General features: G+C 35.0%; 1 protein-coding gene across 4 annotated transcripts in view; it reads right to left on the bottom strand.

The window, feature by feature from the left end:
* ALKBH8 (alkB homolog 8, tRNA methyltransferase) overlaps positions 1 to 26,729 on the bottom strand; it is a 54,373-nt gene that overhangs the window by 23,492 nt on the left and 4,152 nt on the right. For 3 of the 4 annotated variants that reach the window (XM_073239321.1, XM_073239323.1, XM_073239322.1), the window contains exons 2-8: positions 24,730 to 24,865; positions 21,100 to 21,337; positions 18,603 to 18,734; positions 17,857 to 17,952; positions 16,403 to 16,507; positions 15,220 to 15,290; positions 6,441 to 6,547 (exon numbers count right to left, since the gene is read on the bottom strand). In XM_073239321.1, the coding sequence (XP_073095422.1) occupies positions 6,441 to 6,547; positions 15,220 to 15,290; positions 16,403 to 16,507; positions 17,857 to 17,952; positions 18,603 to 18,734; positions 21,100 to 21,337; positions 24,730 to 24,865 (885 nt within the window). The remainder of the gene's footprint in view (positions 1 to 6,440; positions 6,548 to 15,219; positions 15,291 to 16,402; positions 16,508 to 17,856; positions 17,953 to 18,602; positions 18,735 to 21,099; positions 21,338 to 24,729; positions 24,866 to 26,729) is intronic. The other variant, XM_073239324.1, reaches the window with a different exon arrangement.

Genomic DNA, 26,729 nt, shown 5'->3' with positions numbered 1-26,729 from the left:
AGTGGTCATATATAGCCTTTATTATGTTGAGTTATGTTCCCTCTATGCCATTTTGTTGAGAGTTTTTATCATGAATGGATGGTGAATTTTATCAAATGCTTTTTCAGCATCTATTGAGATGATCATGTGGTTTTTATTCTTTCATTTGCTAATGTGGTGTTAAGACAGTGATTGATTTACAAATACTGTACCATCCCTTTATCCCCCTTGATGATGATGTTGGATGATCCTTCCAATGTATTTTTAAAATTCAGTTTGCTGATATTTTGTTAAGGATTTTTGCATCTATGTTCATCAGGAATATTGGTCTATAATTTTCTTTCTTTTTTTTTCAGTGCCTTTGGTCTGGTTTTGGTATGATGCTGGCCTCACAGAATGAGTTGGGAAGTATTTCCTCCTCTTCTGTTTTTTTGGAATACTTCAAGAAGGACGGGTATTAGCTCTTCTTTGAATGTTTGGTTGAATTCAGCTGTGAAGCCATCTGGTATTGGCATTTTGTTTGTTTTGTATTTGTTTGACTACCAATTCAATTTCATTACTGGTAATCACTCTACTCAGATTTTCTGGTTCTTCCTGGGTCAGTCTTGGAAGGTTGTACTTTTCTAGGAATTTATCCATTTCTTCTAGGTTGTTCAACTTATTGGCATAAAATTTTCATAGAATTCTAATTCTTTGAATTTCTGTAGTGCCAGGTGTAACGTCTTTCTGTTTCTGATTTTGTGTCTTTTTTTCTTAATAAATCTGGCTAGAGGTTTGTCTTGAAGAATCAGCTCTTGGTTTAGCTGATTTTTTTCTGTTGTTTTCTTATTCTCCATTGTATTTACTTCTGCTCTGATTTTTATCACATCTCTCCTTCTAACTATGGGCTTTGTTTGTTCTTCTTTTCTAGTTACTTTAGTTGTTGAGTTTAGATTTTTATCTGGGATTTTTCTTATTTCTTGAGGTAAGCCTGCATTGCTATGTTCTACCCTCTTAGATCTACTTTTGTAGCATCCCACTATTTTGAACCATTATGTTTCTGTTTTCATTTATCCCATGTATTGATTTCATCTTTGATTTGTTCACTGATCCTATGATTATTTAAAAGCATGTTGTTTAGCCCCCATGTATTGGTGGGGTCTTTGTTTTCTTCATGTAACTGATTTCTAGTTTCATACCATTGTGGTCTGAAAAGATGCTTGATACAATTTCAATCTTTTTGAATTCATTGAGGCTCTTTTTTTGTCCTAATATGTGATCTATTCTGCAGAATGTTCCATGTACACTTGACAAAAATATGTACGCTTCTGCTTCGGGGTGAAATGTTCTCTCTATATCTAAGTCCATCTAGTCTAATGTGTCACTCAACACCTCTGTTTTCTTATTTATTTTCTGTCTGGATGCCTATCCATTGATGTAAGAGGGGTGTTAAAATCCTTTAATATGATTGTATGTCTATTTCCCACTTTAGATCTGCATTTGTTTTACATATTTAGGTGCTGCTATGTTGGGTACATAGATATTTACAATTGGTATAGCCTCATGTTCAACTAATTCCTTTATCATTACATAATGTCTCCCTTTGTCTCTTGTTACTTTCTTTGTTTTGAAGTCTATTTTGTCTGACGTTAAGTACTGGTACTCCTGCTTTTTTCTCTCCTTTATTTGCATGAAATATCATTTTTCATCCCTTCACTTTCAGTCTATATATGTCTTTAGGTCTGAAATGAGTCTCTTGAAGGCAGCATATAGATGGATAGTTTCTTTATCCATTCTGCCGCTGTAAAACTTTTGATCAGTGCATCCATTTACATTTAAGGTAGTTACAGAAACATATGTACTTACTAACACTTTATTGTTTTCTGGTTGTTTTGTAGTTCCTCTGTATTCCTTTCTTCCTTTCTTATACTTTATGATTTGATGGTTTTCTTCAGTGTTGTGATTGGATTTCCTTTTTAAATTTTTTGTGTACCTGTTATAAGGCTTAGGTTTGTGTTTACCATAAGGTTAATAGTTTCCTCAATATATAACAGTCTATATTAATTTAATGGACATTCAATTTTGACAAATTCTAAAAGTTCCTCCTCCTTCACACTTTATGTATGTCATGATCTACATCTTTTGCATATCCCTTGACTAATTTTGTATATAGGTGATTTTACTACTTTTTTTTTAACTTCATAATTGCTTTGTAAGTAATTGGCCTACTACCTTTACTGTAGGTTTATTTCTGCTGAATTCCCTTTAATATATCCCACAAGGCCAGCTGTTACTCTGCTGTATAATATATCTAAAGGAGTCCCTTTAATATATCCCACAAGGCAAGCTTACTGGTGGTGAATTCTTTAAATCTTCATTTTACTGAAAAACTTTACTTGAAAGTTTTCTCTCCTCAATTCTGAATGATAACCTTGTTGGCTATTCCTGGTTCTCAGTTCTTCCCTTTCAAACTTTGAATATTTCATGCCACTCTCTTCAGGTCTGTAATTGCTGCTGAGAAATCTGATAGCCTTATGGAGATTCCCTTATAGGTAACTGCCTCTCATTTGATGATTTTAAGATTCTCTCTTTATCTTTAACCTTTGCCATTTTAATCACCATGTGTCTTGGTGTTGTCTTCCTGGGGTTCATTTTGCTAGAGGCTCTCTGTGCTTCTATTTCTTTCCCCAGATTGGGAAATTTTTCAGCTATTATTTCTTCAAATAGACTTTCTACTCTTTTGTCTCCCTCTTCTCCTTCTGGGACCCCTATCATGTGAACACTGTTTTGATTGGAGTTGTCACAAAGCTCTCTTAGCATTTTCTCAATTTTACAAATTCTTTTTTCTCTCTGTTTCTCACCTTGGTTATTCTGCTCTTCTCTATCTTTCATCACACTGGTTCTTTCCTCTGCTTCTAGTGGTTTGCTAGTCAATCTCTCTATTGTACTTTTCATTTCATTTCTTGTGTTCTTCTGAGTAGCTCTCTCTCATATTTTCTCTCTTGTTGAAGTCCTTGCTAAGATCATTAATTCTTTTCCCCAGTTCAGTGAGCATTGTTATGACTGTTACTTTGAATTCTATATCAAGAAGACTGTGATGTCTGTTTCATTTAGCCATTTTTCTGGTGTTTTACCTCATTCTTTTGTTTTGAATATATTCCTCTGCCTCCTCCTTTGTCTGGTTTCTTGTGTTTCTTCATTTGTATTAGATAGATCAGCTATGCTTCCGTGTGCCCTTTGTGTGACATGAGGTGCTTCTGCAGGGATTCACTGTGGGAAGGGCTGTCCAATCAGTAATGGCAGGCCAAGAGCCTGCAGTGGAATGCTGGGGTTGAGCCAATGGATCAGGTGGAGAGTTTAGACCTGGCTCTTGCAAGCATCTGGTCAGTTGGACTAAGGAAAAGCCAGGGAAGCAGGGAAAGTGTAGTCCACTCTAAGCCTGTCAGTCAGCAAAATCAAACCACTGCTGGCTTGAGTGTGCCAGGCAAGGCAGTTACACAGGGAAGTGCCCCCATGGGGCTGAGCCACCAGAAAGGGAGATGGAGAGATTTAGAGCTGATCCTACAAGCCCCTGGCCAGTTGGGCTGGGGGAGAGCTAAAGTATCACCTGCCTGCCCTTTCTCCTGCACAGAGGGCTCCCTCTGACCTCAACCCCTCTGCCAAACTTTCCACTGCTGGTAAATCTGTCAAACTACTGCTTCTGTATTGGGTCTCAGCAGGACTGACCAAGCATGCCTGTCCTTCACAAGTGACAGAAGTCTTATCCCCCTGCCCATCCAACCTTGCACCTCCCCCAGAGTGCTCAGACTCTCCCTGTGTCTAGCCCCCTTAATCAGCAAAGCCAATGCAGTAAGGACTCGTATTCCCGGAGCACATCACCAGGGCCAGGTGTGCCAGATTCCTGAGTGTTTAACCCCTACCCACTCTATTCCTCTCACTCCTGCTTGTGGGCTGGGATGGGGGTAGAGCCTGGTTCCCAGTGGATCATGGCTCTGCCCCTTTACCCTACACTATGTGATCTTCTCTTCTTCACCAAGTGTAGATGGTCTGTTCTGCAGTCTTCAGGTCGTTTTCAGGGTTAGTTCTACTTGCTGTAGTTGCTTCCTTGGTGCGTATGTGAGGGGAAGATTCCACCTTACCATCCTATTCTGCCATCTTTTTGTGGCTATTATCAAAAATTTTTATCAAAGTGTATTTCCTATGTTTATATGAATTTCTAAGTGTATTAATTGTGCTTTTTCAAACTATCTGCCCTTTTACCCAGAGTCTGATGAATAATACATCAATAGCTGGTATATTCTCTCTTCTGTTCCTGTCTCTATTTGTACCCACTTCTCTCCTCTTCCCTCTCTCTCTCTTTCTAATACACACACACACACATGAAATCACATTATAGGCAATGGGTATCAATGGAAGCCTTTAAAAATAATATTGTGGGGTTTTTCCTTGAAGTTAGATTATTTTGAATCCAGAGAAAGGTTTAAAAATAAATATTGCCTATATTTCAATCCTCCAGAAATAACTACATTTAACAGCACAACATGCTTTGAACAAGAAAATAATGTGATCAAAATGATGTTTAGGAGAATTAATCTGCACGATTACCCAGAATAGATTAAAATATTTTTATAATATAGGCATATGAAAAGTAATTTTTTATTTTATATTTGCTATAATACCATTACTCCGAAGTTTAAATATTACTGATAGTAAAAATGTTTGAACCTAAAAAAGGAAAATATGAATATTCTCAAAATTCCAGAATACTTGATACCATTAGAGCACATCATAAGTTTCATTAACTGTAAGTGAAAATATTTTAAATGGCCACGAGGGGGAGGGCGGAAGGCAAATTTAAGCTCAATGCACAAAATCAAACCATCTGTTTTTATGGCTGGCATTTAAGACAGGTTACAAATTCATTTATATATTCATTTCCTTGAATTCTTATAAAAACAAATCAACTAAAATCTCCATGTAGAACAGTATTAAGTATAGAACTCAGCAGTATTTTAAATACATGTAAATCTTCACAGTGTGATGCTTCCTCCTCAAAAGGCTGCATATGTATTCCTGCTGAAACTGCAGAACCCATTTCTTTCACATTAGATTAAACCAAACAAACTCAAATTGAGGGACATTCTATAAAATAATTGGTCTTCTTAGGTGTCAGTGTCAAGAAAGACAAGGAAAAATTGAGGAATTGTTTCAAATTAAAAAAAGACTAAAGAGAGCTGACAACTAAACTAACATTCGGGATCATGTACTGAATCCTAGAGCAGAAGGAAAGCTTACTACAGGGCTGGCAAGAAGAAGACTCTCAATCAAACTTTGGTCAGGTTGCTCTGAGCCCAGCTAGGCCTGTCCTTAAGCATGTCCTCCAAGAGCCCAATTTTAGCAAGAATCAGGTAGTCAGTTGAGCTAGAATCCCTCAAACTTTATTGATATTTGATCATCCACAATATCTGACCAAAGTCCACACTCCCACCATCCCCCTGGTGATGTCTGATCACCCTAGTCTGCCTTCAGCAAGAATCCTGTAGTGAATTTGGCCAGAATCCCCCCACTCCCCGCCTTATCACTTATGTTTCCTCCTAGTAATTCTCCATACACTGACACTACCCCATTCCCGCCCCCAGCTCCTTGGCTATAAATCCCCCCTCTTCCTTGCTGGATTTGGAATTGAGCCCAGTTCTATACTGTGATCTCTTTTCTCCTATTTCAGTAGCTCCTGAGTAAAATCTAGTTCTGTCCCCTTAACCACTGTCAGGTTCTGGTTTGTCTTTGACAGTACTAGAAAGTAAAACTAGCAAGATTTAAAGATGGATTATACAAGAGTATGATAAGGATATTTTATCAATGTTGAATTTCCCGAATTTGAGGAGTACACTGAGGCTTTATATAATGGATTGACAGATGTTTTCTGTAACAGGGCCAGACAGTAAATATTTTCAGCACAGAGGAAAAAATAAAGTCTGTATTTGAAGTCTTTTTCTTTCTACAACCCTTTAAAAATGTAAAAACCATTCTTAGCTCAAAAGCTGCATAAAACAGGTTAATGGTTGAATTTGGCCCACACACCATAGTTTGCCAACCACTAATACAGAGAATGTCTTTGATTTTAGGAAATGTACAATTAAGCATGTAAGAATAAAGGATCATGATGTCTCTAACTTATGCTCAAATGATACAGCAAAAATAATAACATGTGAGAGAAATAAAACATGGCAAAATGTTCACCACTGGCAAATTTAGGTAAAAGATAAAGGGAGTTTACTATGCTTGCAACTTTTCATTAAACTTAAATTTTTTTAAAAATAAAAGGCTAACACAAAAACAAAAAAAACCTACAGATATCCCTGGGGCTTTAAACCCAGAAGCCTCAATGTACAGAAATGGAGCATGGTTCTGGGAGTGCAGGCAGAAACAAGAACTCTCACAAAGCAAAGAGATCCTGTCATCAAAGTCACTTCAATACACACCCATGGGTCCAAAGGTATCTAGATTCTCCTGTCATCACCATCAAACTCCGACGAGGCAACATAACTGGCACTGTGACACCATCTGGGTGCTTAAAATCCATGACAATCTTAAAGTAAAGACAAAAGCATAAAGATCAACCCAAAATGTCATGTTTTCCAAGGATAAGAATGATTCATTGATTCTGGCTATCCTCCTAGGATAACAGAAATTAAAACATGAGAATGTTTATAGAAGAGCATAGCATAGTGGTCCTCAAATTTTACTGCACATGAAAATCTAGTGATTGACTAAAAACACACTCCATTCATAGAGTCAGACTCAGCAGGCAGGGTTAGTCTCAGGAATCTGCATTTCTAACAATCACCCAGGAAATCAGGAAGTAGGTGGTCTGAGGATCATATTATGTGAAACACTAGATGATGGTCAGATACAAGGACTTAGAGCCAGAACATTCACATCCTGGCTCTTCCATTTCCTAGCCATCTGACCCAGGACAAACCATTAACCCTCTTATACCTGTTTCCTCAACCTTTACAGGACTGTTATATTAATTAAAAATATAGTGGATATAGACCACAGTATTTGACATATAAGTATAAAAAAGTAGCTATTATTATTCATAGGATATTAATAATAATTAATAATCCAAGGAAAAATAACTATTAGATGCATATTCTCATATAACCCATTCTGCCTTTAAAGTCATGCAACATTTTGGATATTAGGGACTGATTTACAGGAGATAAAAACAATCAAAGAACACAGGAACATTTTTCAGAGTTATGCTCAAATACTATGAATAGCAACCTATAAAGATACACCACCCAAGAAAGGTTTTTGGTCCTCATGAACACAAGCACCAAAGAGTTCGGCCTAAATATAGCAGCAACTAACCAATGTGAATTTCAAAGGCCTGCCACTGAGCCGAAAAATATTTTTTAAGTGAATATATCAATCCACTTGAAAAATAAATATGACAACCAAGTATCAGTGGGATGAAAAGAATTTAGAATAGAACCTTCATTAAGGATTAACATGCAGCACAGTACCTGGCAGAGTAATAATCATATTGGATCAAATTAGAAAATACACATGAAGATTCTTTATGAATGATGAATTATACAGCTCTAAGCTGTTTTTTTTCCTTCTCATCTACGCTTTCAATCTAAGTATGGAAAATAAAGTAAGAGGATAGAATATAATTTTCCAACAACTATTTGTTCAAAATAAACAATGTAATTTCAAATAGGCATACCCCAAAAGCATTCTATTTATAAACACTGCAGATAAATTATGAAGTTTGAGGGTAAAGTGTACTAATACTTGTAACTTCCCTGAAGAGCATAAATAAAATAGGGATGGATAGATGAGTATTTGATAAAACAAATATATTAAAATGTTAACTGAAAAATCTAGACAGTGGGCATATGTTTTTACTGTACAATTCTTTTAACTTTCTGTATGAAAATTTTCACACTAAAACATTTGCTAATGGAGAGAAAAGGCCACTGTGGCCTTTAAACCAATACATATAGGTTTCAATTTTCTAAAGAGATGATAAAGTGCACATATAGGAAAGTATAATGAGTATATTTATTAATTATTTTATTAGATAAAATCATTTGTGGCTTAAAAGGAATGAGAAATAAACCTGTTATGGAAAAATATTATGAGATACTAGATTACAATTCATTCATTAGACAAATACTTATTAATCACTGTGTGAGACATCAAAGTCTACAATAGTGAATAAGAAATGTGTTCTCTGCCTAACCAGAAGTTATAGTTTCTGGCTAATTAGTATTTAACATATTTTACTAATGCATAATAGTTCATGTATTTGTGAAATTTAGACACAGTCCCTCCTATCAACAGAGAGTAATGATTTTAAAGTAGGGAAATCCCAGTTTAAACTAATGATTGGAACTAATAAGATAAATATGAACATGACACTAATTTGTAAGCACCTGTCTTGAATTACACAACCCAACTTTTAAGGGAAAGAAATATATCACCAAATAAGTCAAATGTTATGGGAATTATGTTAGAGTATGTACAGTATACCTATTACTGATTATTATTGATGATCATTACTGATTTGCTGGAGAGGCTCACAGAACTCAGGAAAACAGTTTACTTACTCTTTCCCAGTTTATTATAAAAGGATATGATAAAGGACATCCAATGGAAGAGATGCATGAGGCAGGGTATGCGGGGAGGGGTGTGGCACTTCAGAGGCCCCTCCCAGCATGCTGCTGCTGCAGCACCTCCCTGCGCCCCATGACCCAGAAGCTCTCTGAACTCTGTACTATTGGGATTCTGATGGCTGCTTCATCATGTAAGCATGATCAATTACAGACCCCATTTCCAGCCTCTCTCCCCGCTCTCTGGAGAATGGGGGAGAGGGCTGAAAATTCCAAACTTGTAATCACTGCTTGGTGTTTCTGGTGACCAGCCATTATTCAGGGGCCTGACAAGAGTCAGCTCATTAAAACAAAAGACACTGCTACCGCCTGGGAAATTCTAAGGGATTTAGGAACTCCGTGTTGGGACCTAGGATGAGAGAACAAACATAAGAGCAAAGATGCTCCCAGTGCTCTTATCACTTAGGAAATTATAACAGTTTTAGGAGTTCTGTGCCAGAAACTGGGGCAAAGAGACAAATATATATTTTTTCTATTATGTCATAGGTATATAATGTGAGAATACAGTTCTTTTTATTTAAAGAAAACATTTTTATGTTGCTCATGTGAAACCTGAGTGTAAGATTGTATATCAATGACATCTTAATAAAAAAAATCTTTATTTAAAAAATTAAAAGTACATTTTCTATGAAGAATAAATTAATCTTAAAACATTCCATCATAAACTGTTATCAGTGTTTTATTTAAATCATCTGTCTCTTAACTAAATCATCGTTGTTAAAAGACCAGAAAAAAATGTTTTAAAAAAAATTCACTGAGGGTTCACAATCAGTAATGCTCCCCTGCAACTGCTGAATCATTGTACCATGTGACAGCTTTGCTCCACGGCAGCTTTCTCCAATTATTCTTTGTGGTTTTTACCTATTTTCTTTATTTTCTAAGATGGCAGAGTCAATAAAGATCAAGTTCCCAGGAGGCTCCTGGGGCATGACAGAGGATAATGTTCAGTTCAAAGCAAGCAAACAAAAAACCCAGACAGTCTCATCTTATAAAATCTTTACACATCCAAAATACAACAGAATGAAAACCCCAGGCACAGCTGTAACTATCACTTAGGTAAAGATACATGACAAGCAAGTACATGAAAGAATGAATAGGTCTCCTCCATGTTGGCTAAATATGAAAATGAAGAATATACTGCTACTGGGAACACTTCTGAGAAAGAAGACAAATTTAATCCTAATCTTTATTGGTCAGAAATAGGCTGCAATCATTAACCTTTTAAAACCCCGAAGGGCAAACAGGCAGGAAACAATATGATGTGAAGAATGTGTGATTCATACAGAATGATGAAAGCTGAGAGGATAGAAGTCACTACATTTAACTGAAGCAAATGTACCACAGCTGAGGATTTAGCAGAAGAGAGAGAAGTCTGCCTGTTTCCCACAGTGGGACAAATATAAACCCTCTGTAGCTAACTAATGTTTTCACCGGACTCAAATGAAATAAAGGCTTGCCTTTTATTTTAAACAGCACACACGTGGTTTCCACATACTTTCTCATGGCCATGTCTACCACGTTTAAGTAAGTGGGAAAGGAGGGCCAGAAAGGGCAGACAGACGAAACTGCAAGGACACGAGATTGAAGCTACAAACTATTTACAAAGAGGTACAGCCATGTCAAAAATGTCTGGTTACATGCCTCCCCTGCATTTACAAATATAGAATTACACTTATCATGAAATAATTAGTCCATTGTGGACAAGAAGAAATTGGAATATTTTTAGTGAAACAAATAGTTTTCTCTCTACAAAAGATGATACTCCCAGAAGTATATTTTGCTAGTCTGGAAAGTAGCTGGAAAAGCAGCTTGCTGATATACCACATTTTTCCAGGGCAGAGGAATTAATAGGAATTTTGCCTTGGAGACCAAGTGGCTAATGTCAATGACCTTTAAATCTCTTACCTATGCCATATTCACCTGCTTAATTTCCATCCTTTAAAACAAGTTAAAATCAAGGACCTCAACAAACCCATTTCCCTTCCCTGACTCCTACTGGCAAGGTATGTTTTAAAAACAAAACAAACTAAAGATTAGGAGCCTTGAATCCATTTGCTAAATTTCATAAAAACAAGGATCCAAGATTACCAAGTCTTGTGAAACTCAAAGGAAGGAGACATGACAGCAACACATCCTGGAACCGACGTACAGGACATAGGATCTCCCATCCAACATGAGTAAAAGAAATAAGCTCTGCTCCCTTGTCCTGCAGTCAGAGCAATTATATAAAGCATTGGCTTCAATATTCTCGTCATAAGGTGAAAAATACCTCGCATATCAGCACACGGAGATGAGATGCTGCTTGTGGTCACTCAAGTGGCATCTGCAGCAGAAAATACCACTTTAGCCCAAACACACTTTTTCCTATTGTTCTGTGGGATATGAGAAGCAGAGCATCATTTGATGTTTCTGGTGTGAAAACTTTCCTACTTGATCAGATACTATGTATATACCTTTAGGGTACACACCTGGGAACTTGTCTGCAGTATTGCATATAGGAAACAAGCAAAATTAGATCAGGCTCAATTTTGAAAATAAAACATCACAAACAAATCTACTTTAGAGCACATGTCAGCAAATGCCACCTTTCAAACACAGCTCTGCTTTAAAAAACTAGGTCTCAGCTGCTAAGAACATAGATTCTGCCATCTCTTTCTTTTCACTCCCAAATACAAATGATTTTGAACTGTTTTATCTGACTGTCTCAAATGGAATATAAAATAAAAAGAAGGCATCTTGGAGTTTCGTGGTACATTAAATACATTGCCAAATGGCACAATAGAAAGCAAAATAAACACAGCACAAGAGAAAAATAAGTTTGAAAAAGAAAAGATGCTAAATTGGAGATACTTTAGCCACCACAGAATATTCAATAATATAAATGCTTAGTGTAAAGGCCCATGATGATCACGCTTACGTGTTTGCAATGAGACCACTTGCTATAAGCTCTCGTGTATCACACTGCAGCTTCCTTTGTTTGCAGGAACTGTGAAGTGAATCCACTTCCACCAAAAACCGATTCTCAAAATAAAAGTCAATCACAAACCACTTCAATAAAATTGTTTTACTTTGTATATGATAAGGCTACAGAGATAATGAGATATTTTAGCTTAAAAATTTTTTTGGATTTTATCCTTGTTTACTTGCTAGATTGTCTAGTAAATTATACTCAACAAATATTTTTGAATGAATAAATGAATTTATCATAAATAATTTATTTGGAAATTTAAAAATTGCTTATGAGTGGTGCATCTTACATTTTTGTACAGAAGCCTTCCTAAATTCCATCTGTTTATTTTCTAGACTTTCCTCCTCAAACAAAATTAACCAACAGATATATATATAGATATAGATAACCAAAATGAGACAGAGTAATAAAAACCACAGGAGTCATGAGTATATCTATTCCTGAGGCCACAGACTGTTTCCTATAAAGCAAAACATACAACAGGGGTTGCTACACAATGAGATATCACCTCACACCTGTTACAGTGGCTATTATCAAAAAATAAAAAATAGCAAGTGTTGACAAGGATCTGGAGAAAAAGGGACCCTTGTGTACTGTTGGTGGAAACATAAATTGGTGCAGCCACAATAGAAAACAGTACGGAGGTTCCTCAAAAACTTAACAATAGAACTATTATACGATTCAGCAATTCCACTTCTGGTATTCATCTGAAGTAAACAAAGAAACTAACCTGAAAAGATATCTGCACCTCCATATGCAACATTATTTACAATAACCATGATATGGAAGCAACCTAAGCATCCACCAATAGATGAGTGGGTAAAGATGTGCAACACACACACACTATGGAGTATTAGCCATAAAAAAGAATGAAATCTTACCATTTGGGACAATATAGGTGAACATTGAGGGTATCATGCTAAGTAAAATAAGTCAGAGGAAGACAAATACTATGATTTCACTTACATGTGGAATCTAAAAAACAAAACAAAACCAGGCTCATAGGTACAGAGAACAGACTGATGGTTGCCACTGAGAGGGGGTTGTGCAGTAGGCAAAAATGGGCAAAGACTGGGATCAAGAGGTACAAACTTAGTTATAAAATAAATGACATGGAAATGTAATGAGTAGACAATATAAAATAATATATTAACTTGCATGGTGACAGATGGTAACTAGATTTACTATGTGATCATTTTATAATGTATATACATTTCAATTTACTACATCATAAACCTTAAATCAATGTAATCATGTATGTCAATTATGCTGAATAAAAAAATTTAAAGTCTTAGAAATTTTCTGGGAAAAGGAAGAAAGTACAGAATTAGACATAACCTCAGCCCAGTAGAAACAAACACTAAAACCCAAAACAGTGGTACACTGACGAATTAGTACAATGAAAAGGAAGCTGGAATAGACATTACAATAAATTTATTACAAAATTAAGAATGTCAAGGATGGGAAGATAAAGAAAAAGGGACCAAAGTATGGGACCCAGACTCCACGTCTGTTTCAAGGAGTTAGGAGAGAATTCAGCCCCACAGTACCAAAAAAACCCAGAACAGGACAGAGTGCAATGGCGGGTGAATGCAAGAAAAGATGAAAGCCATCTTTCTGGTGACCACTTGAAACCCTATTGTGAGGCCAAGGGAATAAGAACTTCCTTTATTACAGAAGTGAAGCCTCAAAATAAGGAGCCCAAGAAGCAGCATACCTTAACAGACCTTTACCTGTAAGGATGGCTCTAAATTTGAAAAACATTCCACATACATTAACTCATATGCTCATCACAATCCTTCAGCCAGGCACGAGGATTGTGCCATTTTACAGATGAAATAAAGGACCCCAAATACACTAGACTATTTAAATAGCATGATAAACTTAAATACTTAGTAAATTGTTTTCAAAGTTACCCCCAAATATACTAGACTATTTAAATAGCAATGATAAATACTTAGTAAATTGTTTTCAGTTACAAAAAGATTCACTTCCCCTCAAAAGCTGTATTTTAAAAGAAAATCTATTGTTCTTGTCATAACTTAGAACATGAATGCTTTCCTGCTATATTATAAAGATGACTTCAACCAAAAGCTCCATTCAAATTGGCAGATAAAAATGATATGCCTCCAGAGACACCGAATGAAGATAACAATAACAGCAGATTTTCAGTGCAACTAAAGGGCAAGATTTCCCTTTTTTACAACTTTAGTGACTATGCAGTGTTGGAAAACACTTAGTCCCCATTCCTCTTATTTCCCTAGGAGGGGAGGGCATTTCCATAGGAAAGGATGTACAGGAGGAACACACCGTGCTTTTCTCCACTCCTTCACTTTCAGCTTCTAGAAGGAATGTCTCAGCTGACTGGTTAGCCAGAGCCAAGCCTGCTTGGCTGAGCCTCTTTCAGACCCAGCTGCTCTGCAGAATCTAGTATATGCTCCTTCATGCCTCTGACAGGGAAGCCTCTGCCTCTATAGGGGAGATCTCTAGCTGCCTGGCTGCGTCAGTGACAAGGGCAGTATGTCTTCTCTACTCCACAGGTGAAGTATTAACAAGCCCGCTGGCGAGGGCTCTAAAGCCATGCTCTTCCGTGTTTCTCAGTGATCTAGTTGCCACTCTCTTCTCCATTTATCCTTTGTCTCATTTTTCAATTGGTTATACAGTTGAGGGGAAAAAACAAGGATGATCTTTAGTGGTCCCTAGAGCTACAAGATTGAATAAGAGGTAAAAATAAACCAAAGAGCTCTTTTCCTACCCATCCTCATTACTTTTGAAAGCATTTAATAAAAATCTACACACAGTTGATAAAATGGTTTTGTCTTATCAAATAATACTAAGTCTCTAGTCACAGTATCAACATGATCATATAAGCTCAGCAAAAATTAAAAAGCCAAAACCCTAAAGACCTAGCAACGGCAACTACACAAACACAAAAAAAATACTAGTAAATAGTATTTGCTTCCAAGAATAGATCAGATTTTGAAGCAACCTGTAGTTAGACGAGATGCCCTCGTATTTTAAGGATTCTTCTAGATTTAAAACTCTTTATTTCTAATTAAAATTCTATCTGCATCTTACATGGATCAGTTTAAATCAGGTGTTCTATATCTTCTTTAGCAGTTCAAGTGAAGTGCAGCTACAGAAATAAATCAATGCATAGATATGGACCTTTTATTATTTACATGTAAAAATCAGGACATTATCCTCTATTGCTTAGAGTTTTTGAGGGGATTGAATCAGGTTATATATGTGAAAAAATTAATCAAAATTCTGGACACATACACTTCCGTTTTTCTTTTTCTATAGCCTGCAGCTACCATATTTTGCCACTAGATGGCAATGCTGCATAAGTAAGATGTTGCACCAAAGGAAGTCTGGATTTTATTTAACTGCTAAAAGTGAAATTAAATTCTAGGTATCCAATGAGCTAATAGATAAAACTTGGGACACCTGATAAGAGAGACTATGATAATTTCTCACTCTGTAAGAAATTAAAGTGCCAATGGTGCCTTTCTCATCTTTAAATCTTAATTCACTTGAATTAAGAAATGGCATTTCTTAAGGTAAGATACTTGTTGATAGCTAATAAAAATGCTGAACATTTACCTCTGACCCCAGACTGAGAGAAATGATTTCATCCTCAAAAGCAGAATGTGTGTCAATGTGAGCAGGAATTCCTGGGATGAAAAATACGATTAACATATCACTTCATTTTTCTCTTTGGTAGATTTAAGATGACTTTAAATACAGCCTCACACTATTATAGTGAAAATATTGTTTGATAATCAGATATGTACCATAATTTTAATTAAAAAGAAACATTTAGGGTGAATATGACTAAACAGAATCAAAATAAATATAAATTAAAATTATCTTATCTTCAACTTCAACTACCATTGGGACTCAGTTCTAAATCAGGACTCAAGAGTCACTGCCTAACTAGGACATTTACTGAAATCCAGCCTAAGAGGAAGATGTTAAAGAAGATACTGAAGTCATTTTTTCCCTTAAATACTATATCCCAAAGTACTTACATAACAAAAGCAATAGTCAGGTGTGAAAACAGTGTATCAATAATTAAAACATGGCTGACTACCAATCTTTCAATCTATGTTAACTGAAAACCTCTTAAGAAAAAGGCACTTTGCTACACAGTGAGAGTACACATTGCCATAAGACAAAGTCCCTGTTCTCAGGAAGCATGCAGACCAGCAGAAAGACTGATAGGTAACTATGCAATTATAAGACATTATGATAATGCAAAAAACCCAAAACCTCTATGATGCCCCCATTAATAAAACACTTAAGACCATTTGATTACTATAAATACGAGATGCAGATCTTGATAACAAGTACAAAAAAATCAATAACCTGAAGATTTTACTAACAGGTCATCCTAGAGTTGTCTTCCACATTCTCACAGGAGGAGAGCAAGACTACCCAACCAATTAGCCTTCATCTCCGCATCTGTAAACTGATTTGGTTTCTTCCATTATACATGCCTCCTATGGCTTTAAAACCATCTTCTCCCCTCTAAATAAAACACTGAGAGAGGATCCAAAAAAACCAAATCACAAATAGCAACTGTGTCAGTCTGTTTACCCTTTGAGAAGCAAATTCCTCAAGGGACTAACATGTAGATGTGCAAGGGATTCAAGTCAATGCAGGTAACTAATATAAGCAAACCAGGAGTTAGTATGAGCTAAAACATATGTTTGATCTTAGAGAGTTACATAATCTACTTAGTTATGAAATACATGACTGGAATTTTAAAAGAAGAAATACTCACCATGCCCAGGCTCATACTGGTTGATGGTCAACTGATCAGGTTTATGTTTAATGAAACCTTCGTTCAACCACTTTTCCAAAATGCTATCCCAAATGTCAGGAAGACCTGAAGTCAGTAATCATAAAGATGAAACATTAAAATATTTACTTTGCATGTTTTATTCAAAAATAAAAATAATTATTCACTGTGATAATAATCACACAGCTTTTAACTTAGCAGCCAGATCTAAATATAACAAAAAACCCACAAGCAAACAAAATTTTCTAAAGAATCTTCTATTTTACTGATTTTTTTATCAAATAAAACACCCAAAAGAACAATTTTGCTGACAATTTTAGTACTCTGTAAAATAATAAAATTATAAAATTGACTATTACATACTGGTAATTAGCCTGACCACTTTCTTTTTTGTTATTTTAAATTATTCCACTTATTTTAAATTAAATTTTAATTTATTTTAATTATTTCAAAGTGGCACTAACTTTCTTTGGAGACATAAATGTTACTTCACGAGGGAAGGAAAATTTTTAAATAAGACCAAAGTCATAAAAATACAGATAAGTTTAATTCCAGCAAAGAATTCTACCAAAGGATTCATAATCAGATTATATAGTAAATTCTTATTAATCAATTATACACACAAAATTGATAAAGATTATGAAAAGGAAGTCACAGAAATGGCCAACCTCACTAGTCATCAGATAATTAGAGAGTTAAAAGTTTACAATACAACATGTTGGTAGGAGTGAAGGGAAACGGGTTCACACTTGGTCTGAGTATGCTGGTATAGCTGTTTGGGGGGGCACTTCATCAGCACCGACATTTTAAAATGAACAAAACTTTGACACAACAATTCTCAGTTGTCTCCCTAGAGAAACTTTTGCTTACTGCATAAAAATGTGTATACAAGGATACTCACTACAGCACTACTTGTAAAAGTCAAAAGCTAGAGATAACCTAAATGTCTATAAAGGGAACTGAGTAAGCCATTACTGAACAATCAATAAAATGAAAAACTTTAAGATGTCCAAGACATACCATAAAGGGAAAAGAGTAAGTTGGAATGATATATGTAATATGTGAATATACAGCACATACAATATATTACATGTTAACAACTATATACTTTTATAGGTGTCTCTATTTGGATATAAACTCATTTTTTCATTTTTTAAAGGATTGGAAAAATGTATACTAACCAGTTAATAGTACTACTCCTGGGAAAAAGTATAGAACTAAGGATAGTGTTCAAAAGGAACTGGAGCTTTATCTGTATGATATGATGTTTTTACATCAAAACTGCACTATGCATCTAACTTGTTTTAAATTTATTCAGTGTTTCAAAAGCTTACCAAAAGATGACAAATGAAACATTATCCTTAACTAGGACAGACTTCCAATATATTAAATCTTTTTTCAAAACCAGCAATTATTTTTTATTAACAATTACTTACCCCCAAGTAATGGCTTATTTTTATCTACATTGTTGTTCTCATAGTGGAATTCATAACCAAAATGCTTTACTCTTCTGTGTTTTAAGGACTTTTGAACTATATGAAAAGAAAAAAATGTGACCTACTTGAAAGAAAATAATTGCAATCTTTTATATATTTCAAAGTTGACACTGTGAATAAGGTTTGTTTAGTAATGGTGACCTGTTAACTGCAAAATTATTGTCTTTAATAAAATTAAACATTTTATCTAATATCTGCTGTTCTTTTAAGGCTAAAATGATAACAAATGCTTAGAGTTTCTCCCAATCAATCTGAAAGAGTTAAACATGCACACAGGCACACATAAGACTGCTAACTGATCTGGAAAGAGTCAGAGTAACTCTAATTTGCAAGTTATCTCCAGAATCACTTTATATTACAGTGGTATGTACTGAACTTCCAATTCCTCATAGGAAATTTGCCTTAGGGTGGACAGGATCAAATAAGATAATATATGTGAAAGGGCTTATCAATGTTAGCTCTACAAATGTTGCCTAATATTAATTAGCTTGGAGTTTTAAATTGGTAGCTATATAAATATTATTTATTATTAATGCTCGTATGAATTGTGTAAAATTAGATTCAGGCTACTTTCAGTAATTTTGAGGAAATATTAAGAGTTTTAATACACCACGGAAGGAGGAGAGAAGGGGCAGTAATATGGCATTTTGCAGAAACTTTTAAATATTTTTATAAGTCTTACTCACCATTTTGATAGTCTGTATCTTCTGACCAGTTAATGCTTTCCAAAAGCATTTTTTCATCATCAGAAGAAACAATTTCTTCTACTACCATGAGGCCTGGAGGTAAGGCTTGATGACCCAACTCTTTCCACTGTACTGTGGGAAACCAGATTAGATAGTCACATACAAAACTTAGTTCCTACATACAAATAACTCAGTTATAATGTAGGTGGGGGGTGGGGGGCATGAGGAAGGCAGTATAACACAGAGAGTACAAGTAGTGATTCTACAGCATCTTACTACACTGATGGACAGTGACTGTAATGGGGTATGTGGTGGGGACCTGATAATGGGGGGAGTCTAGTAACCATAATGTTGCTCATGTAATTGGTACATTAATGATACCAAAATTTAAAAAACAAATTATTCATAGGAGGTTACTTAAAAAAAAATAATAATAATAATAAATCAGTCCAGCAGCCAGTTATCAGTTCAGAAGAATCCCAATTCTCATCTTCAGAAATAAGAATGCTAAAGGCACACAACATATTAAAGTATAAAAATAAAGATGAAGATAAAAATTATGGTAAATTTTATCCACTACAATTACCAACAGCAATTAAAATAGTATTTACCTAAATATTATTTGAACATGATTAAGCCACTTTTTAAATCTCATAAGAAACAAGGTTTCTCATAATATCTACAGTATACCTGTAAAAAAGTCAGACTGTCTTTACTGAACACAAAAATTTAAATGCTCAGTTTTGCCCTTAGATTCTTGACACTAGCTATGGTCAAGTAACAGAAAAATGGACAACATAATACTTTTTAAAGGAATAAAAATACCATTTGATGAAGACTTATTTGGTATATTTAAAGTAATTTAAGTCCCCGTGTCCTTCAAAATTTTAGGTATAGTTCTAAAACAAAAAGGAAAAGAATCTGACTAAAGGGAACAGTGTAATTCACATTTGCTGTTAAGCTACCTGACCCTTCATGTTATAGATGTGATTTCTGAACCTTCTCTGCTGAACAGCTTTCATCTCTGAATCATTTAATATAAAAATTCATAAAAACAGTAATAAAAATCCTAGATTTTATTAATTATTTCAGAAATATAAATAGTGAATGATCTCATAAGTATTTACCAACTACTTACTATATGCCAGGCACTACATTATTTATTCAAATTATATAAGGAAAACTTTGGGAAGAATTCCTTAAGACAGGTAATTTATAGTACAGGTGATTCACATTTAATTTTCTAAGTAGCTTTTTAAAAAAATTTTAATGATCTCTTGTACTTGCTGTTTAGCAACTATGTGGTGGTAGATACACCACCAGATATGTGGTGGTATCAAAAAATTTCAGACACAGTTCTATTCTCTTCATTCTATTAAAAATGATTTCCAAGGATATAAATGTGATTAAAACAGTCTTAGAAGTACATCTGGATCTAATGTAGGATTTCAAATAAAGAACACTCCAAAACTCACTATGTACACTTTCTTAAAGTGTTCAACATACTACCTAAGGGAATACCCAAGGACAGTATTTTATGATCAAAACTATTCAATTTTTCAGAAATTTATCATGAGCACATAAAATATAATCTAGTTTTAAAAATCTGTGAAGTCAGATTTAAAGTCAAATACATAGGCAGTGAGAATTATAACTTCTAAAATATACCTTTAAAGGAATTTTTTTAAGTTTCCTTTAAGTCTTATTTTATAAAAACATAAATTTGATCAGATTATACTCACCTACCCATCCCCAGGATATCTAAACAAAATTCTTTAATTGCTTAAATAGGTGACAAATAAATATAACAGAAGGAGATTGGATGTCTAAATCAAAGTTCATCTTAACACATCTCCTATCCATGGAAGAGTAGTGAAACAATGTAATAATCCCTGTAGTAATTCCATAAATCAGCCTATAAAGCTTTTATATTAAATAAATTAACTTAATTAATTTAAATAAAATTAAAATTTAGAAATTTAAAAATCAGTTCCTCAATCAAACAAACATGTTAGCACAGATATGAACATATGAATATTTCCATCATCACAAAAAGTTTATTGGACAGTGTTACTATAAACTTTGGGGATCTTTTGTGAATAACAATGTTCTTCCATAAATATGAAGCTTGGTACATAAACATTTGGATCAATCAATTCTTAAGTAATTAAATGAAAACTTCTGGGAAGACACTGAAAAATAAATTGGTGATCTGAATCCTCAACATTAAATTTAAAAAAACACAATTAGGTAGCAGCATTCCAAAACAAGTAACATGCATAATAAATACATTGCTGGGTTGGTGGGACCAGCTCCTTAGAAGTAGGCAATGTCTAAATCACCTCCCTTCAACTACCAGTCACAAAAAGCAAAACCACACGCTTAGAATGTCTGTCAAACAAAAAGGGGCTGGGTCCGATTTTGAACCTCCCAACTTAAGAAAACTCATACAAAAGCAAAAAGGTATTTTTAAAAAGATGTCTGTATGATAATATACCTTTTTCCACAAAATTCAAGTACAGAATGATCTTTTGTCCTAAATCATTCATTATTTCTTTTCCATTAAGGGTAACACAGGCTTTCTCGGATTCTTCTGTAGTTTTGAATCTTACAAACGAGTAGGGCTTTGCAGGTGGCATCAGGAGAGTGTCCACCACTCCACACGTCTCTAAGACCAGGAGCAGCCGGGTCCTGCTCACACCATTACCCAGACCACCATTGGCAACAACCAGGCTCTTAAAAAAAACAAAAAGAAAGGACCATCATGTTTATTTTTTGACTTCTTTATTTTTAAATAAGATAAAGTTTTTAAATAAAATAAATATTTTTAAATAAGATAAAATAAGATTTTTTTAAGTACAATCTCTACAAAGGGATACCTAAGAAAACTAAAAAAGGTATAACTAAGCATTCCATGTGGTGATTACTTGCTTTTCTAATTTCATACAAAGTACAAAAATCAATTTACTAAATAATGGGAATTAAAAAGTACGCCTATGTTGTAAATATTACTAACTTTTTAAATAGCCTTTTCAGTAAAATATTCCTTTTTTAATAACCATACAAACAAATTAAAAGATAACTCCTTCATTGTTCAAACATAAATTTAACATAATGAAAGAGAAATAGAAGAAAGGAGAAGGAATAAGGAGTTACACGAGACTTGCGTTTTGCCAGACCTGTGCGCCACATGCTTTTACCTACTTAATCCTCACTAACACAATCTTCACAACAGTCCTACACAGTGAGTACTACAGGCCCCACCTCACAGAGGAAGAAACTGAAAATCAGAAAATTAGGTTAAGGGAGTGACTAGGGGGAGTGAGATTTCAAGCCTATTTCTGTTAAGTTTCCAGAATCCACACTTTTGATATAACAAGGTAATACAATGTTTCCTAAAAACTAAAGTAAAGGTACCGGCTCAAAGAAAAATCAATTATAGGTTCTACTGAACACCAAATAGGAAAATTTTCCTCTGTACCTGAATAATTCAGTCATTTTGCAATTAAAAGTCTTTCCTTTGTAAGTTCATGCTTACTTCCTACTATTTGCAGTGTGGCACCAAGCTTTATTCAAGGGATTTTGTGGGGAGGGAAGAGCTCTTCTATTTTTCATTCAGATGGTTAAGGCCTAGTACCCTTATCATCTTTCTACTTACAAAGCATTATATACAGTGTTAAGATCTTTAATTTATGAGCTATGACTCCCCAAAACTGCAGTACAACAAAAGAAAACAAATGATGGCTTGCCCTCCCTCTCTCATCACATACCCAGCACTGGCAAACTGATTCTGAAAAGGGACAGATGGTGAGTAGTTTAGGCTTCGCAGGTCATGTAAGTCTCTGTCCATATTCTTGTTCTTATTTTTTAACCGTTTAAAAATGTAAAACTCATTCTTAGATCTCAAGTCAGACTTGACCCAAGCACAACAGCTTGCCAAACCGATTCACGCTATGCTGGAGATTAAGAACATAATGTATTACTGTCATACACACAAAATAGGAATATCTATAACCTTGTTTTAAAAGAATGTAATAATTCTTATAAAAATTTGATAAGAAAAGTAAAGCTCTATTCTGCCATGGACAGCCAATACATTATATGTATACAGGCATACATGTACACATAATAAACAGTAATACAATAATATAAAATATGGTATAAAAGTTAGTCTCAGATGGCTGGCCCTGTACCTTATCCAAAATGAGGTTTGAGGTTTATAAAGTACCAAAATGATATGGTTATATGCAGCCACAGTTACAAAAACATTTCCATTATTACTAAATTTAAGGAAATGCAAAGGTCTTATAAATATCAAGGGTCCAGTGCCCCATTTAGGAAATGAGAAAGATGGTGACATGTGACTTGAGGAATCCTACTAGTCATCAAAGATGCAGTCTAAGTGATTTGTGGGCAATTTTGAAGGCAAGGCAAACAAAAACAAGTGCAGTATGGGAAGGAAAGGAGGCACTTATTTCCTATTACATGTGAATTGTACAATACAATTAAATGCAATAATTCTTTCATTTGTAATTGTTCAGTCAAGCAACTTTCCCAGTAATACGAAATAGAGAACTCAGAATTTTTTTTATCTTCAGTCATGACAATTTGAAGATCATAGCTCTAGAAAAATTTCACGATGGCTATAAATTTGAAGGAAGTCATCTACACTCGTGCGACATCATGAAAAGTGCATTTGTTCTCCTCTGAATGGGTAATACATATTTGGAGGTCCTTATACAATTTCATTCTTTTCTTTTAAAAATACTGTGGAGAAAAAAATCAACAAGCCCAAATAAGATGACAATTTGGAAGCCAAGAAGTTGAGATTTAAGCTTCCAGAGACCATGAAGAAAAGACAGATTAAACCAGAAACAAGCTTCAGAGGCAGTAAAGAAACTTAACCTATTTCTTTTTCTACCATTTCTCTTCACAACCCCTGTAAGGAAAAGAAAGCAGGTTACGTTTGGGAAGAGATGAGAGTAGGTTATGTCAGTGTAAGCCTCTGAGTACCTCACAGCTTCAGTGGCTCTTGGCAGAAATAGCCAAGTGTGTGCAGACATATTAATTCTAATCTATTACCTATTCCATCATTTTCATAGGGATTGTTTTAAAATCTCTGAAGTCACTGATATTTAACAAAATCTAAGTATGGGCCTCTAACCTGCTAAATTTAAATCTCCCTCAACAGACTCCTCATTTCTAAACTCTGATGCGGCACAGAAGGCACCGTAAGCACACACGAGGGAATGGCACTAGCCTGAGAGTCTAGAGACCTAAATTTTAATCCCAGCTTCACCTTCTCATTTGTATCTCTTTGGCCCTCAGAAGATGACTAAGTTTCCTTGCTATTCATATCATTTATCTTTAGAACCAGAAAGAAAATTCCTATGGCATTTTAATGACTGGTAAGCACTGTCACATACACATTCTTTTTAGAATCTAACAATCCAATGGGATAAAATGTTATGCAATACTATGTCCTTATGATGAAGAAAGCTGAGGTCAAAGGGCATTGCTCTTGCCCAAAGAAGTGGAGAAGCTAAGAATTAAACTAAGTTCTTCTAATTCATAGCCGAGGAAGTCTCATAATCGTATATAAATTTAATTATTGCCATCAGATAATAAAAAGGCTTTGTAAATAAAGTCCAATAAATAAAAAATGTTTTACAGCATATAATCAAAATACTTTATAATACAGGTGAAGTCAAGAATAGAAAGAAGATTGCATTAAGATACAAAAGATCTAGCTTCAGTTTTCTATTTAGCCACTTTGTATCAATGGACACACCATAACCTCTCAGAACCTTAGTTTTCTCACCTATCTCATAAGGATTTTTAGGGAGTTAAATAAAATAATGAATATAAGTATGCTTGGTAAACTATAAACAGTTGGATAATGTTACTGTTATTAACACATACCCACAACTTCTAGTTCAATCAACACAATAATGAAAATTCAAACTATACTAAGTCCCAAAATAGAAAGTTCACAAGTCTTATTAAATATCGATGTAATACATGACTAATCACAGCCTTCTTCTCTTAGCAATTACTAGTAGATACGACTAACACATTAAAATGGCAATATATTTACATTCAGATGATAGTAATAATTTCAGGTCACCTCAGTGGCACAGGATACTGTCTCAATGCCTTCATGTCTCAGCAACATATGCCTGGCTTTAATCTGCTTTCTTAAGAACTTCTTCTCACTTTTACTGAGTTTGTAATTACTCTGATGGTTGCTGTCCATGGCAATACTGCAAAAATAACAGTACACAGTGTCAACCTTAAGAGTCCTAAAGGGACAGTTACAATGACGCTATTCATATATTCCACAGTTTATAAATATTTCTACGAAATAGTTTTTTTAAATGCTTACTTTACCTTTCACCAACCAAGAGAAGTGAAAACAAACAGCTGCATGGAGAATAAAGGAATATTTAAGAAAGTAGCAAGCAAGAACATCTACCAGCTTCTCTGGTGGTTCTACAAAACGTTCCCATGCTTTAGCTCTATTCAGTGAGCTATTTTACCCACAGGTGATATATCGCCTTGCTTATTAAGTCCTAGGTAAAATATGCCAAGGACAAATTTCAAAAACAGTGTTAGGAAATAAAAAAACTACAAAACAAAAAATTCACAGAAGAATATACAGTATAATACCACTTATATAAGTTCAGAACCCAAAAGTAAGCCATGTATTGTTTAGAAATACATATATAGTAAAAGAAAAGCAAGGAAACAACAGACAAAATTCAGAAGAGAAGTTATTTCGTGGGGAAATGAGAGGAATGTATTATGAAAGAGACACATAAAATAACCCGGTATTTCTTAAGATAGACAGTGTTTAGGTGTTTATTATTTTTTAAGCTATGCATGTTACCTATTTGTGTATCTATAATTTCTTAAAAACAGATATAAGAACACCATAAAATCATTTTCCTTTTATTGAAATACGTCAATCAGTAAGTAGTGACTGAGTGCTTTGCCAAAGAGGCCTTCACATTATCAGGACCCTACATCATGCTTTATTATAGTAGCCTATTTTATTTTGTTCACAGAATTTAACACAATTTGTGATGATTCATTTGTTACCCTAATTCCCCCCATCAGGATGTAAATGACAAGACAGAAGGAATGCTACCACACAATAGGTGCCCAATATACATTTGTTGAAGGGATAAACAAATGATAATGGTGAGTGCACACCTGCCTGTTTAGGGTCTCAGCCCTCTGCAGCATGCAACTACAATACACAGCTTATGCCTTCAACAAGTTTACAAGTTAGATGAAGACAGCAAATACTAAACAATGAAAGAATATGACACACCTTCATGTAATTAAGTGGTAATGATGCAGTCTTCAGGTGACATGAATTAAAGACAAACAAAATTAGAACAATGTTAACTGGTGAAGTCTGGGAGAACTTCAGAACATAAGGAGACCTGAGCTGAGTATTTAAGGATAGTAAGAATAAAAAATCCTATGGAAGGGAGTGTATCCAGTGAGGCAATGAAGAGAAGCTGAAACAGAAATGCGTGTGATCTGCAAAGACAGTGAGAGGCAGGCATAATTTTTTTAGAGCAGGGAACGTTGGCTGGTCCACCAATCCCATTCTTCACCCACTTGAAAATCTCCAAAGTTAGCAAACAAAATAAATTTAGGAAGTAAAATCATATTCCAAAACAGCTCATAAACAGTCAAAATTCTAATTACTAATCTTTATGTATAAAGGAAAAATGCCAAATCTATTGAAAGCGCAGCCAGGAGTCCAGCCTAACTAACACACAGGACGCATGTGATAGAGGAGGCAAGGCCAGCAAAGCAGGCTAGAGGGAAAGCGTAACAGGGAAGCGACAGGCAAGAGGATCTGCAAGAATCCAGCTTGGCAAATAGAGATGCTGGCCTGACCTAGGGTGGAGGCTACAGGAAGAAAGGAAAAAGGAAAAGAGGGCGAGAGCAAAAGAAAAATTCCAGCACTATCAATAGGCCTTGATGACGACACAGATGTGAGGGGAGAAAGGAAGCACAGATCACTTACTAACAGGACGGAGCCTGAGTGACTGAGAGACTCGCGATGTCATTTCGAACAGAGAAAGTCAAAAGGTCAGGAGGAGCTGC

This window comes from Manis javanica, chromosome 6 (genome assembly GCF_040802235.1).
Source record: "Manis javanica isolate MJ-LG chromosome 6, MJ_LKY, whole genome shotgun sequence".
Taxonomy (NCBI): domain Eukaryota; kingdom Metazoa; phylum Chordata; class Mammalia; order Pholidota; family Manidae; genus Manis; species Manis javanica.
This window is presented reverse-complemented; position numbering and strand designations above follow the sequence as displayed.